This window comes from Castor canadensis, chromosome 1, assembly GCF_047511655.1.
Source record: "Castor canadensis chromosome 1, mCasCan1.hap1v2, whole genome shotgun sequence".
NCBI lineage: Eukaryota > Metazoa > Chordata > Mammalia > Rodentia > Castoridae > Castor > Castor canadensis.
Genome location: NC_133386.1, coordinates 79,018,474 through 79,035,557, shown reverse-complemented (window position 1 = coordinate 79,035,557; position 17,084 = coordinate 79,018,474). Strand labels below are relative to the sequence as shown.

General features: G+C 32.7%; 1 protein-coding gene across 5 annotated transcripts in view; it reads right to left on the bottom strand.

Moving 5' to 3' along the window:
* The window catches only part of LOC109678959 (inhibitor of Bruton tyrosine kinase), an 89,842-nt gene that overhangs the window by 61,038 nt on the left and 11,720 nt on the right, over positions 1–17,084 (bottom strand). For 3 of the 5 annotated variants that reach the window (XM_074079012.1, XM_074079001.1, XM_074079030.1), the window contains exons 3-11: positions 15,104–15,200; positions 13,927–14,051; positions 9,688–9,798; positions 8,314–8,484; positions 6,516–6,633; positions 6,246–6,426; positions 4,216–4,339; positions 2,274–2,451; positions 655–832 (exon numbers count right to left, since the gene is read on the bottom strand). In XM_074079012.1, the coding sequence (XP_073935113.1) occupies positions 655–832; positions 2,274–2,451; positions 4,216–4,339; positions 6,246–6,426; positions 6,516–6,633; positions 8,314–8,484; positions 9,688–9,798; positions 13,927–14,051; positions 15,104–15,200 (1,283 nt within the window). The remainder of the gene's footprint in view (positions 1–654; positions 833–2,273; positions 2,452–4,215; positions 4,340–6,245; positions 6,427–6,515; positions 6,634–8,313; positions 8,485–9,687; positions 9,799–13,926; positions 14,052–15,103; positions 15,201–17,084) is intronic. The other 2 variants (XM_074079020.1, XM_074079004.1) reach the window with 1 other exon arrangement.

The window sequence follows — 17,084 nt, the reverse complement described above, 5'->3', positions numbered from 1 at the left end:
ATAGGTCAGACACTCAAATAAAAATAAAATAGGAAGACATAAAATCAGTCTATGACTGGTTTTTTCAGTGGTATAAGAATGCAATCACATCTTCCCAATCTATATATTTCACCCTATTAGGCAGAGGGATAAATCTTCCCGATTTGGTTTGGACTGAGGCTTTTTCTCAAGAGATGAAACTTTCAGTGAGAGACAGACCTGGGCAAACCAGCATGGATGGTCACTCACTTGCTGGCTTTCTTCCCTCTTCAATTGTACCCTTAATGTCTATCTTAACCTACCTCTCTTTAAATATAATTTGTACTAGAATGCTGTCCTACAGATGATTCCATATAGCTCTTCTTTTGTATGAAAATATTATAAAGTACCTAATAAATATTTATAATATATTTCTCAGAATTTGAGAATCTGGAGTATACCTTAAAGCACTAAAGACAAATTTTATGTAGGCATGTATATACATCTTCAATATTTTTAGCATCAGTTTACAGTCTAAAAGAAACACTCATCATTCCCAGTGCAACAAATTCTAGCTTTAGATTACCCTAGTAACATGTTTATTTGTCTAAGGTCTCTACAGTACTTGGTAATAGCATTTCAATTAAATATGCACCAGGAGCTACTGAAAACAAAAGAAAACTCAGGCAGTTATACCTTGCTTTAGGATCTGACTGCAGAATTGCGAAGTTGCATCCACTTGGATCTGTGCTGACACCAACAGCCCTATGGGCAAAAGTAAGTTTCTCAAGTCGAATTCTTTCATACACACTATTTGTATCAGAGATACAAGACATATCTGATGAGGAATGATGTAGGTTTGATAAAATGTCTGCTAAAAAAGAAAATAAAACTGCCATTAATCAGTCTTTACTGAAATTATTACACATTAAGTCCTTCTGAAGAACTACATCCTGTCTTCGACCATTATGCACTACACACTTCTTATATTATACAGGCAACTTTTGGTGGGGTGATTATTAATTAGCTGTGATTTCATCTCTGTCAACAAACATACCCTCCATATTGCAAAGTTATCTTTCTAAAAGACAATTCAAATTCAACTTCAACTTGCCTTACAATACACAAACTTACTGTCTTCATTATCTTGTTTATTTGCTCCCTGCTTTCTCTTCTCCCTTTCTTACATTTATTCAGCAATATTTGAATGACTACATTGTGCTACTGTGATACAATGATCATGAGTCTATCTATAGTGGAACAGTAATGAATAGGACATGTTTTTACCATCATTACATACACAGTCTAGCAGGGAAAACAGACACTGAACAAATGATTGTATCATCACAACTCAAATCGAGGCTATGAAAGCAAAGTATACAGTGCTTCCACCAAAACATGAAATTTTTAAAGAAATGATTCTTGCTGTAGCATAGACACTTTTTAAAAAGTAAAGAATACAAAGAATTTCAAAACATTTGAGAAAGAGTAACAAAATTTGGTGACCGATTAGATGTATGAGGGAGGGAAAATGGGTTGTCAATGATAGCCATTTATTAGGCTAGAAAACACTACAAGGGCAGATGTGGGATAATGAGGACATGAATTCAGTTTCAGATTACTAAATATGGCTAAGGACTTCCAAAATTTGTAAGACAAACCCTGTGTTCTGGTTACTCACTCAAATTTACTCCATTTCAGTTTTAGGGGGGTTTACTAACTTCCCCTAACCCCCAGTTTTTCCAATGTCTATGCTCTTAAAAAACTTATTATGTGTATATTAGCATCTGTCTTACTGAACTATAAATATGTAGATTAATGTCTAGTCTTGTGAGTGCCTGAGAACAGGGCTCATCTTATATTATTTTTATATAATTAAAGCCTTGTCCTGTATCTGGTGAATAGTAAATATACCTGAAAAGTTTACAACTTGAGTAATCTATAAAGAAATAAAATACAACAAATTAATACATTATGCAAAATTATTTCTATTGGCTTTATGATATAATAATATACTGATAATTTTTAAATAACCATAAACATTCTTACTATATACTTTTAGTATAATAACTAATTTATTCATTCCTAAATGAGGGACTACAATGTGCCAGCAAATATGCCAAATGCTAAGGATATAGTGAAACAGTCACAGTCCTTGTCATCACTGAATTTATCATCTAATAGGACATAGTCATTAAACAAACTAATCACAAAGATAAAATATGTAAGTATCTAAGGCTAAAACCTAATAATACTTGTTAAATTCAAGGTTAACTAAAAGATATTTTATGTGCTATTCACATATATGAACTAACCTTTCTTCTCAGAATTCTTTCTTTTCTCTTCAAACCATTTGCCTTTAAATCCTTCTCCATCCTGTGTGACAAACAGAGCTTCATTTTTGTTTAAAGCAATATCAGAAATCAAGACCTGGCGTGGATAGGCCCATCGACACTGCTTCAGAGAACTGCTGACTGATCTCCAGCAAAATACCTAAACCAAAACCAAATCACACCACAATATAAAGCAATATAGCATCTGAACAACCAAAATGTGAAATCAAGAAATAATATAATCAAAGCAAAAACTTTAATTAGTATGTTTCAATAATCGTTCTCCCACAAGAAGAGATACATACTATGTAAGTCAAGATGATTTTAAAGAACTGTCTTTCAGGAAAGTACACTAAGCAAGCATGAAGCATTAAAAATTATTTCAAAGACATTTCTTTTAAGATGTAATTTTCAGTATGACTTGTTTGAAGTAAAAAGATAATGCTACGATCTTAAAGCCAAATCATAGATGTAAGGTTGGCTACAGTCATCTATTTCAAAAAAGTTTGAAAAATCACTCTACGTAAATCCAAACTTTACTCTCAAGAAAAAAGTATATGCATGCATAATTCAATTATAAAACTAAAACCAAAATCTTGGGCTGGCGGAGTGGCTCAAGTGGTAAAGCACCTGCCTAACAACCGTGAAGCCCTGAATTCAAACCCCAGTACTGCCAAAAACAAAACAAGAATCTTAAGAGAAAGAAAACTTATTATAAAGTTCAATGGTTCCAAGTGATTCTGCAAAACTTAGCAGTCTCAAAGAATGAGGGATTATTGTGAAGGAAAAAGGAGATCACAGATGTGGTATTAGGCTTCCCGATCCAGCTTTATCCAGAGAACAACCCTTTCATCTGTCCATGTTAGCATTACAAGCATGATTTCATTTGAAAAATTAAAACTGCTGAATTTTTAGTTTGTTTGTTTTTAGATAAGGTTTCACTGTGCAGCCCAGGCGGGCCTCTTCCTCCCAAGTTCTAGGATTTCAGGCATGCAACACCAGCCCCAACTAAAACCACTGATTTTTAGAAGTCTAACTCCTACATAATCAAATTTACAAGGTATTTGCCACACAAAAGTTATTCACACAAAAAGATCTAGTTCCTTCCATTAAAATGACAAATGGAAGTAATGTATACCATTTATAATGAACCAGTAAATGGAGCTTTACGATTAATTCTTCAATTTCTAAAATGTCAAATTTTACATCACATTTTAAATCTCACAAAACTTTGTTACTATCTTTGTTTTATAAGCAAAAGACAGAAAGCTGTGTTTTTCTAGCCACAGTGTATATTTTCAGTGTTCTAATGTATAGTATGTTTATAATTATCAATAAATTAATTCAAGTATGTATTTAAATACATAATTTAAAATTATATTCTAAATATGCAGTTTTTTAGAGAAGCATACTGATATATGCACCAGGAACTAAAATTAAACTCTAACAAAGATATTCTTTATCTTTTATATATGATGTGGTTAGTTATAATCTCTGCACATGTTCATAATGTGTACATTTATATAAAACCAAATCTCAGGGAAATTTTTCCAGTTATACACCAAATTTGCAATATTTCCTGTTTACTTTTTACATTTCTTCATCTCTATATCTATGCAATTCAACATCATTTACCAATATTCAATGTATGTATCAAATAATTCAAACTCTTTATTTTCATTTTAAAAATAAATGAAATTTCAAATTAGATTAAGACAACACTGTGCAATATTAGATTAAATGTTGTCACACTTGCTCTGAAATACTAGCCCCATACTAATTAGTGTTAGATGTCAAAAATAAGTAGCAAAACCAAGTGAATGGAAATTGTCACTAACATGGCAATACATTTTCATACGACCAGGTCTCTTATAACTGTCACTTAAGAAAAGTTTACTATACTTTTACATAAATATATACCTACCCTTCCAGCACCATCCATTGCAAGAATACAGATTTTTTGACCCCCATTTTCTTTCAAATGTTCAGGATCAACCTTGTATTCCATACGACCCCCAGACACAAGAATCTTTTTCAAGTTCAGTTGTCTGGTTCAGGGGAAAAAAAAAAAAAATCCCATGTTCTCTAAAATACATACATTTTAAGTTAAAGAAATATCTGTTCAAACAATAATCAATAGGCAATTATTATGAAAGGTGAAATAAGATGATTTAGTCTCTGGATTTCCAATTCCTCCTTTCCTAAATGAGATTGCTGTTTCTTTCTATGGGAAGTTCTTTCCTCTCAAAGCCTTTACTAACATAGATACACATGCTAAATATCTAAACTCCACTTGCTAATGCACACATTCGACTCAGTTTAAATAACTGGTAAGATTTTATAACCTAAGAGAATCTACATTTTAAAATAAAAAGAATTTTAACTTCAAAATGAAATAGAAATGTTTAATTTGTAATTTAAATAGATACACCTACTATGAAAGTCATCACTATTGCTAATAATACCTCATCCATTAGCCCCACATTTCACTTTATAGTATATCTATGTGCATAGTGTGAAACCTGCCAGCTGCTACTCCAATGACTGGTCTCCCTTTCAGGGATTATTTAATTCAGAGATTCCTGCATTAAAGGAAAAAAAAATTCTTTTTAAATTACTATACCATAACAAAAGAGTTGTAACAAAAGAATTTTCTTAGTGAAAAACTGGATACAAGTTAAATTTATGTAATTTAATAAAATAAGGGCAATCTTAAATGCTAACTAAAAATACACCTAATATCCCACAAATAACCTAGTACTCAGAAAAAAGCCTAATAATCAATTCTAAGAACACATGTTAATATTTTCATACATTCAGTTATTTTTTGTAACTAAAATGTGACCTAAATTAATATCAAAAGTATCTTTCTGTTATATAGAGAAGAGAAATTATGACAAACTGATGTTTGACATTTTCTGCTCATGAGCTGACATCATGGGTCATATCTGCTCACAAAATGAGCAAAAGCCTATTTTGTTACATTTAAATTTTAATCCCTAATTGCTTGAAAAGTTAGATAGCTATTCTCTAGAATTCCTGCCCACAACTATTTTCGTTAGTTGAGCTATTTTTTTCCAGGAATCAGTTGTATTTGTGCAAAGGATTATTTCTGTACTTGTATTTACTACTGCAGCTGTATAATAAAATATTATCTGACCTAATGAAATACTAGTCTGAAAAGAAAAATGTTTTCAATAAAAGTTGAATACACTGGAATGACACAGTGAGTTTAAGTAGCAAAACACCACTGTAAAAACAAACACAGCTGAATCCACTATAAAAGATGAAAATACATTAAAAACACAGGATTACTTCACAATTACTTTTAAGCACTCGTTCCTTACTATCATTCAAAATGAAATCACAGGTGAAACATGAGTAAGGCTTATAAATGAAAGACAGGAAACTACAACTGGCAAAGTCATCCATACTTAAAACCTTATGATTCTCTATTCTAACTTTTCAATTACCAGTGCATACTACTATAACATGCTTTCAGGTAACAACAGATTATGCAAACACAAAGATAAAATATGTATCAGTTAGATATAAACACTTAGCTTGGCTACAGGGTTTATGGTATAAATTATTTCTTTAAAATAAATAAATATATAAAGGATACAGATGAGTCAATGATGAGTGTCACAAACCAATAATTATGATTAATCTAGTACTGTGTACCACATGCATTAAAAAAAAAAAAACCCTACCAGGTGATATTTAACTGTATGTTAAGTATTACTCAGAAATACTATTTTACAACTTACAAAGAAATCTTATTCACAGAATCCTTGCCAAAAGACAAAGATCATCAAAGGCAAAAATTCCTGACTTCCTCCCCAATTTTTTCACTTAACATTTACTACCCGTAACATAAAGCTAGCACTCAAATATTTGTTGGAAAACGTGAACTATCATTAAAGTTATGTTTCTTTTTCATAATGCACATACTTAGATGCCATCTTCTTGCACTGGTAGTCTGCAAGTAAGTAAATATCTCCCCTTGTGGTAACACAGACCGTTGCCCCATCGCTTGCAGCAACCAAAGACAGAGTGATGTCCTTATGATGAAGAGCAGAGACTTGCCGAGGGGCAATTACACACTTTTCTCCATTGGGATCTAGCAAATAACCTAAAAAATTACACAAATAAACAAATCATAAAACACCTGTTGTAAGGCCCCAATTTACTTTTTAGATATTGCCATGAAGGATTTCTTACCCAGTTGTCCACCATTTAGTCCCATAGTATAAACAGCTTCTCTGGTCCATAGCACTGTATGAAACCTGCCTGCTGCTACTCCAATGATTGTCCTTCCTTTCAGATATTTTGCCTGCATCTATTCAAAAAAACACAAGACTGTAGTTTATTATATATCTGTGATCTAGTACAATTTTTTCAAAGATACAGTAAAATATCTGGTATTCTTACTACTACCATCTTCTCAAGTGCTAATGGCAGTCACTGCTAACAGATCTTGGCACTCATACTGAGACCCAAACCCTTCTCAGAACACAAAACATTCCAATGCAGCCACTTTCAGTCAGCAGAAAATTAGCATGGTATAAAAACCAAATCATTAAACTATGGGCTATGTTTTTTGTTTGCTTCTTTTGCAAGGTACAAAACAGTCATTCTCAGAAAATGCAGTACTTTTAAATTTGACATATCCAGGATCTCACAACAGTCACACTACTGACATTTTGAGTCAGATGATTCTTGGTTGTGAGGGACTAACTTGTATGCTATAGGATGGTAAGCAACACAGCTGGACTCTTACCTAGTAATTGGCTGTAGCACCACTATCTCATTCCTATTGTAACAACTAAAGAATGTCTGCTGTCACTGCCAATTGATGTCTGGGAATCAAAACTCCCCAGTTAAGAATATTAAATATGTCCATATCAACCCAGGACTCCAAGGTATCCATATAATGAGACTAAAAACAGGACTAAAATCTACATGCTATGCCTATAAAATGATTAAATATCACAATATACCTCACCGTTCACCAAAGTCAGGAAAAAAAAAAAAAAAGATACAATATCCACAAATTCCATGTTCATTGAGGAATATGGATCTTCTAAAAAGTATCAGATTGGAGACTAACCCCCAAAATTATGGGGCAATGCCACTGATTCATTAATCATACAAAACAGGAAACTGGCAGATTTAAACACTTAATACAAATGTATATCTAATAATAATTTTAAATCCACAGGATTAAAACAATACAGAACTTTAACATCTAAAATGCAAAACTGTATTAGCTGTAAAAACATTTGTTAGAAACGACAATTCTAATAAACTGAGAGCACTAATCCCAATTCTATGTACTAGATTCCTGAGTTGGGGAAACAGCACCTTTTGGTGGCAGCTCTGCAGATGGGAATGGGAAAGTGACAAAGAATGGTAGATTTTGGAGCTATGTCCTCTCATACCAATTTACCAGGTGTGTCATTTGTGCAGAGGAAGATTTAATGAAGCAAATAAAACTTGGGTTTCTTAGTGCCTTATTTGCACAGGTCCATGTTGTATTGATAAATTTCATATATGTTTCTCAAGAATGAAAAATTGTTTTAAGTTTCTGGGCAGGTGCTCTACCACTTGAGCCATGTCCCCAGCCCAAACCTTTTAAGTTTCTAACCCAATTAAATATGAAGTTGAGCAAACGGCTCAGTGGTAGAGCACTTGCCTAGCATGTGTGAGGCCCTGGCTTCAATTCCCAACAGCAAAATAAAAAGCCCAAAAAAACAGAAAGAACAAACCAGGTTCTCCCTCTTCTTATTAATACTTAAAAGGTGAATCTACAGTAATTTGGTACTTAACTTCCCAAGTGCTTTGTTCTTACTCCAAACAATGTCAATTTGTACTATACTTAATTTCTCCTAAGAATATATATGTGCATATACCATTGAAGGTGAAGTTAACTAAGTAAAAATAGTTGCTCTATCAACCTTTTTGTCCATATAGGTTTTATAGCAAATAGTTATCTTATTGTTTAAAAAAAGAGGCTTACCTGTCTGGGTACATTACAACTGGAAGATGGAGGAATAATTCCTAACTGATGAAAAGTATTTAGACCAAATGAATAAACACATCCATCTTCAGTTAATACAATAGTATGATCCTTAGCAGCTGCAACTTGGGAACAACTGTGACCACTCAGTCCTTCCACAAGCCTGGGAACCTATAAAATAAACTTTATTGTAATACATTTGCTTATATTAACCATTTATATAAAATGCAAATAGAATCTGATGATACTATATCCAAAATTGTATGACTGACATATAGCTTTATCTATCACAGGTAAACTCTACATTTCATCAAAGGGTGGTTCTTTGATACCATAGTTTAATAAAATATAGTTTAACACTATATGGTCATTGATTTGTGAGCAAAATATATATAAGCATAGTAAAAAATTTCAATAAAATAATTCAAGTGATTTTTAAGCCCTTTTACCATATTCCAAATACAAATTCGTTTGGTATGAATAAAGGGAGCTCTTTAAAGTATTTGGGGGAATACTGGGGGAAACACTGTGAATACACACTTCCCTTTAGTGAGTAACCAAACATATTTATCATATATCCTAGGTTCAAATCTTACTTCAGCCACTTACTAGCTATTTGATCTCAATCAAATTTTTAACTTATCTGCACCTAATTTTCCTCATCTGAAAACAAACTAAGCAACCAACAGGTAAGTGCTTTATTAGTATTACCATCATTCATGAAATAAAGATAATGCTTGCGTCTTACAGGGTTGTTATGAGGCTCAAGACAGTAATAATGCACAAAACATAAAAATAAAAACTAGAATTAATAAACATTCAAAAATGGAAGCTATCATTATAGCTTTCTCTCCTTTTTAAAGCACTCTTTAGTAGATGAAAAATATACTAGTAATTCTTTCAAAAAAAAAAATCCTAAAACTAATCTAGTGAGCCAAATTTCTGACATATAATAAAGTGTAGTTTTTTTCTAATTACCAGTAAGTTTCAGTACCATTAAAATCAATTTTGTAATTATACAATGAAAATACTGGGCCAATGTTTAGGCCACAGATATTTTAATACAAAACTGAAAATAAAAAAAAACCTAGATGTCTTCAGGAAAAGTTTTTTACCAGTTTTTTTCTACTAGCTTATGTATTTTCCTGACTCATTATTTGTTGTAAGGAAAATATTTCTTTTATACTTTTACTTTGTATTCAAGTACTTAATTTGAACGTTATATTCCAGGGAACTGATTTCTTTTAGTCTATTATCAATTGGTATATTTTTTCCACACAGTTGGGGAGATGAGGGTAAACTTAATTAGTCAAAGCTTCCAGTCTGTCAGTTTTACAGAAGTTACCTAAACTCTATAATGACATTTTTTATTACCAAGCATGTCTGTTCATCTCCATGGCCTAACCGTCCTCCAGGACCATGACCACAGGTGTAAACCTGCCCTTTCTGAGACAGAAACACCGAGTGAAATTTACAAAGCACCACCTAGGGGTAAACAAAAGAAAATTTCTTAAAAAGTTCTTTGTGTTAAACAAAAAAAACAACAACAACAAAAAAAAACAATATTGTTAACTGCATATACAACATGATGGGAACAAGGAGATTCACTATACTATTCTCTGTTTAAAGTTTTCTATAATAAAAATAAAAAATACTTATTTTAAATTATGGCTACAAACCCTTACATGGGAAAAGAACAAAGAAGGCAATTAAATATGTGCTACCTATAGAATAGATTAAATGAAGAATAGAATCTATAGAATAAACAAAGAAAATATAAGTTTTAAGTCTTTAATTACAAAAAATGATTGTCTCTCATTTTGTAATTTAATGAAATACCAAACAACTACAATATGCAACTTAAAGATTACCAAAAAGTAATATGTACTATTAATAAAAGCAGCAGAAAGATCTAGTTTTTTTAAATAAGGTTATTGATACACAGTGGAAAAGTACTATGTCTGTTGTATATCTGATTTTATCAAATATTTCTTTGATATCATATATGGCATTAAACAATTTTGTATTTATTTTCAAATTTTTCTCTTTCCCACTTCCTTTCTTCTTCTTCCCAATACTCTGCCTGCCTCCTGGCACACGATCAGACATTCACATACTCCTAAAGACAAGAATACTGAAATGGTTGAACTGTATCATCAAAAAGCAGTAACAAGAAACCAACAGCAGTTTTAAATGTTTGTACTTACATACCTAACCCCAGGACATAGTTTGATTATTTTCAATGCATCTAATATTAATTATATTCACTCTACCTTCATACTGCTTAAAAGTCTTTTTTCTCATTTTTAAAAATTATTTGCAGTTATACTTAGGATATAAAAAGATGAGTATCAAAGAAAGGAATCCTGGAATCATTTTCCGGAAAGTCAAGCCCCTCAGAAATATAAGAAAATTATGAGCTGAACTATAAGCTCTAAATATTTAGACATATCCTTAGATCACTCAGAGAGTTCTATGAACACAATAGGCCTGTCAGAAAAAATAAAAAGGAATGCAAAGGCCATTATCTCATTTAGCTGCATCACAAATATCTTAAAAGAAATCTAAAAACAAATTTGTCCTTTCAAGTTAGGATTTCTGAAATAAAAATTATTTTATGAATCAGAAATAATATATTTTGTTAAATCTTATATTATTATTAGAATGTCATTCTACGTTTCTGGCTTCTACTCTTAAACAGCCTGTGATACAGAGAGTTTTTACTCTTCCAACTTTAAATCCTGATTTTTTTTTTAACAAGACAGCTAAGCACAGCTTTTCACCTTAAGTTTAGAATATTTAGTGCTAGTATTAATAGTCTCTATACTATAATTCATTTGGTACTGTACTACAGAACCAGGTGTTTTTCAGTGACTAATGGAGTTCTCTATCTAATTGGCACCCGGTATTTTGCTTCCTCTTCCCTTATTGAAATTTACATACTTTTCCTTCTCTCAAACCCATCCCGGGTGCTTATTGTACTCTCACTTTGTGACTGATCTGCCTGTTCACAAAGTAATCCTACTTCCCTACATTTACTGATATATGGCTTTTTTTTTGTCTACTCTTCCACCCATAAAATCCAATAGGATATGTTCAACTCTTCCATATCACATTATCTTAGGATCAAAAGATAAAAATCTGCCTCCAATTTCCTAAGGTATCATTATTCCTTCACTCTGGTATAAAGTCCTTGTTCCTTAAAAGTTTAGGAAATCTGGCTATATCACATACTATTTCAGGAAAGGAAAATCTTCCTCATGCCCTAACTCTGATCAATTATTAAAAGCTATGAATAGATTATCATTTGAAGAATTCTGAGGATCTGCTCAAGGTCAGTATGATATATGTGTGAAAAAATAGTACATATTATATAATATACAATCAAAACTGTATTACCTTTTATATATATTTTGATTTGCAATGCCTGCATAAGGTTCTAGGCTGTTAGAACAGTATATATGCTTGCCACCTCTGCTCTAATTGCTCACCTCGCTCACATATACTACAGACTCTGCACCAGGTTGTGACTCCTGCCCACCCCAATTCCTTTCACTCTCCTAAGTTTCTTCCAGGTATATAGATGGCTTACCAGAATCCTAGTTTTTATGATACCACTATACTCTAATTCTCCAGTCAGTTTTCATACATAGGCTGCTGTTCCTGGTCTCTCAAAAGTTAAAATTTTCTAGAGTTTATTCTATTTCATTTTTTAAAATTACTGGTTATGATCCATTAGATCACAGCTTTTAGTTAAAAAGAAAACTGTAAACTGTGCTGTGTTCTGCAGTGACCAAGATGATAATTTATCATCCAAATATTTTTGGGAATGAAAAGGGATATTCACAATTACACCAGGAAAATCATCATAAACCAGAACTGTACTAGGTAGACCAGGCATGCACAGTCAAAGTAGTTCTAAAAACTGAGAGTTCAATCTCAAAACATGAGCTAAGTGTTTGTATACAATATACGAACATTATATGAAAGCTGATAAAGCTCTAGTACTATACTGATTTAAAAAATAAAGTTCCAAGTTGATAATTTGGGTCTAAAGTAGCTTTACAAATTCAAAATGCAAAAACCACAACTAGGAAGTGATGGGAAAGATGAGGGGCATGGTAATTTAAGAAGAGTAAGAAGGCCTTACATTCCAAGACACAGAGATTGGATTTTATTGCAGGTGAAGACATTAACTAGTTGTGCTTTGTAAAAATAATTCTGGAGAATAGTAACAAGGGATGGAAATGAGTATAGCTAAGAAGTTAGGACACTGCTGTCATAGTTTAAGACCTTAAAAAAGGCTTGGCAGCTAGGTTTGAGCTGAACTGTCCCCCTAAAAGTCCATGTGTTAAAGGTTTGGTCTTCAGTTTGGTACTATGGCAAAGAGGTAGAAACCTATAAAAAATGGGGCCTAGTGGTAGGTTTTAGGTCCTTAGGGGCATGCTCTCAAGGGGGGATTGTGTGATATCAAGTCTCTCATTCTCTTTCTGCTTCCCTGCTGCTATGAGGTAAGCAGCCTGCTCTACTGCAGTCCCAGCCATGCTGTGCTACCTCACCAGGCCCAAAAACAACACAAGCAACCGGACATGGACTGGAACCTCCAAAACTGTAAGCCAAATTAACCTTTCCTCTTTTTAAGTTGATTATCTCACGTGTTACTATAGTCCTAACACAGTTCATAAGACCAAAGATAAACTCAGTAGACATGAGGCATCATATGCAGGATTTAGAAACTGAGGTTCATAACATTAAAAACTAAGTAGAAGACCAGGCTGATGGCTCACACCTATAATCCCATTTACTCAGGAAGCAGAGATTGAGAAGATTGCAGTTCAAAGCCAGCTCTGGCAAAAAGGTAGAGACCCCATCTTAACAAAAATCTGGGCATGGTAGTACATGCCTGCAATCCTACCTAGGAAGAGGCCAATCTTAGCAGTCCAAAGCCAGCCCCAGACAAAAAACATGAGACACCCTATTTAAAAAATAAAGTGAAAAGAGGCTGGGAGGCATAGCTCAAGTGGTAGAGCACCTGTCTAGTGAGCATGAGGTCTGAGTTCCAATCCCAATACAGCCAAATAAAAAGATAAGTGAAGAGTTTAAGTGGCAAAAATAACACTTCAGACTTGTTAAATGTAAAAAATCTTAAAATACTGGCTAGGGTACAGTTAAACTTGAAGAGAAAGGCTGAGGCTAAAGAAATTAATTTTACACACAAAAATAACATTTACTTACCAAAAATAATATTGAGTATCAACAAATTCACTTAAGAAAACCAGAAGAATTCCAATTTTTATCAAGTAGAAACAAAAACCAGAAAATTAACAGAAGCTCTAACTTCTTAAATTTAAATTAACATCTAAATAGCATTTTCTAATTTCTAACATTCCTTGAACAAACATCTCATATTATTAGGGTATTTTACAGTCTAAATATGATTAAGGAATTCAAAATAAAAAATGGAATTAGTACATGTCTACTGATAGATTTCCTCATTAAAATGTTATTGTATCTTCAGTAAAATTACAATTAACATAAACTCACATGAAAATTTCAACTATCAAATTCAAAATTCTTTCTAATCTCTGAAAGTCCACATATACTTCCAATTACCTGCTTGATGTAAACACCACTCCTGGAGAACAAATCCACTAACTCTGGGTGATGCTTGCTATTCTGACTTCCATGACCCAGAGTAAAATTTGTATTATCACCCCAAGTGTAGACATCGGTTGGATCTAAAATGAAAATTATGTTTTATACTTTTATATTTTAAAACAAATGTTTAAATTATAGATATATACTACTGATCAGTTTATCTAAAACATGACTCATGATAGGAACTAATTTAGCAACCATATTAACTACTATATTTAGAAACCTACTAATACTTTCTTTAAATTATATACCTATTATACGGGAAGTTCTAGAAACCAGAAGGTCCAAATCAAAAGAGCCTGTCTCCAACGTAAACAATCAAAAAATTTGTTGCTTGTTTGGAACTACCACATGAGTAAACCACACCAGCTGTACCTAGTTTCCTTAAAAATACATATAGTTACTTTAAATACACTTATTATTAATCCGTACATATAAAGGCTCCGCATGAAGCAAATGTGATATTAGTATTTCTAGAAAAACATTAATTTTCAATAGTTTAATCTTAGTACACAAAATCACACTAGTGATTAGGGTAAGATTCTATTAAACTGAGATATAACTTAATCACAGCTAAGTTTATGATATAAATCTTCATTTTTATTCTGGAAGGCTGATCAAGTCCTAGAATGGAATTATAATGTTACCTGCAATGTAATGTGTCCAAGATAAATACAAAAATCATGACTGAATCCTGACTTAAGCTTAGATACAAACTATGCAGCACCCCACTTAAATCTCTTCTCCTTTTCTGCCAATTCCCATTTCCAAAGGACACACTGAAGTAAGTGAAATTAAAATGTGTGGCTAGAATAATCACTTGCATTCTTTTTTCCATCTACCTCAAATACTGGTATTATTTTCTAAATATACAGTAAGCATTTTAAAACAGCTAATTCTGTCTTCCCATTTTAGGTTGTTTCTAGTCTTGTACACATACATAGGAATGGAAATTTAAAAATGCAAAATAATCTGTCCTGAATATAAAACCCAAAATATCAACCACACACCAAAGTGAAAGTTCCTTGCAGATATCCACACAAAAATCTTCCCATTATTTTAATCAGAGTAAAATTTCATTAAAGTTTTCTAAGCTGTTCCTTAATGTAACGTATTTGTGGAATTTTCTTACCAGTATTCTTAAATACTACATGAGTTGGTCTATCCTTCATTAGAAGATCCAAAGGTGACAAGCCTTCTTTATCTTGCATATACAAATTTACACCATGCTAGAAAAAGAAAATGTATTTTATCAGTTTATTTCTAATCAGTTATTTCCTATTCTTAAAGATAAAAAAGTCAAATGGTCAATAAATACATTGAAAAGAGAGACATAATCACTTCATAACAATTATCTCTCATATTCATACATATTTTTCTATCATACAGAAATGAGAATTAAAAAAAAAATCAAAATCCAGTTCTCGCTGGAATGAGGACTGACCAGACAATGCAAAGAAATAAGTAAATTTTATATCAAAATGAACCAAATGTGACAGTTTTCCATGTAAATGCTATAGTTCGGCTCTGGAATGTTCTCGAAAGGCCCATTGTGAAATGAAAAGCTTGGTCTCCAGGCAGTGGCACTATTGGGAGGTGCTAGAACCATTAAGAGATGGGGCCTAGTGGGCAGTCTTAGGTCAGGGGCTCTGACCAGCATGATGGGATGCTGGTCTCTCTCTCACACTTGGTTCCCAGATGCCATAGGTAAGCAGCCTGCTCCACAGCAGGCTCCTGGACATGCTATATATAGTACACCATCACAGGCCCAAAGCAATGGGGCCAATCAGTCATGGTCTAAAGCCTCTAAAAAAATGTGAGCAAAAATAAGCTTTTCCTCTTTATAAGTTAACTTATCTCAAGTATTTTGTATAACAGAAAACTGACTAACACAGTAAGGCAAGTCTGACTGCCTAGAAGACCCTATTTCTAGCACTGTATCTATGTGCATGTGCACATTTGCATAAACATATTTGTTTTCTGTAGCCATACTGTACATCTTTACATGGAAGGGTTGCAAAGAGCCTTGAAAAACAACATCACGAAAAAGGGCTGATGAAGTGGCTGAATGCATAGGCCCTGAGTTCAAGCTCCAGTACCACACACATACACACACACACACACAAAATTACTGTTAATTTATATTAAAAAGTATTTTGGTCAGTATTTATTACTACAAAAAATCATGTAAATAATTTTTAAATGTCATAAAGAGAAGACACTCAAAGTAGGCTTTTAAATGTCACTATAAGTTTCTTGAGGACAGAAACTGTTTTGTTTTTTTGTAGGGTCTGCATAAACATGAGAAAATACCCATACAAAACAAAACTGTTAAATTTAGAATTCCTGACTTCTAATGGTGAGTTTTTAATTTGTATTCATTAGTGCAAGTGACATTCAAGTGTATATTAAAACACTTCATCATTTGGTTAATCATAACAAAGCTAGACTTAATCTACTGAGTGGGAAATTTCATAGAAATTCACTTACCAATTTTTAGACTATAAACATTTTAGCCTACCTAACCAAGAAATGTACAGATTTCTCAAAACTATAATTCCTACATGCCCTTTTAAACCAGTTAATAGTACAGTTAGTTAAGAAAAAAACATATTTTTTTAAATACTGTAAGATACTGAAGTTTGGGGGGGATTTCATTAGACTGGGACAGCACTAACATTAACTTCCTTTGCAAGCAAACAAAGCCCAATGTAAACTGTAAAATGAAACTGAAGACTTAACCAATCACAAACCAGAAACACACTTCTAACTAGGTTCCTTTCACTCTGACCATTCAAATATATTTTCTTTGTCTTACTTCGGTATCAGCCTGTGCAAGCTTGCCAAGCCATGTTACCTGCTACAGAGATTTCTTAATCGCATTCCCTCTCCCCTTTTCTCTTTTTTTTTTCTTCTCAATTTTATTTATTTTATTTTTTTAAACTTTTTTTTTTGTGGTAGTGGTGGGGATGGAATCCAGGGATTTGTACAGGCTGAACAAGAGCTCTACTACTAAGCTACATCCCCAGGCTAAATACTCTTTGATTCTAAATGCTGCCCAATTCATGAATCATTCTTTGCTCAAATAAACTCTGTTCAATTTTCTTTTTTTT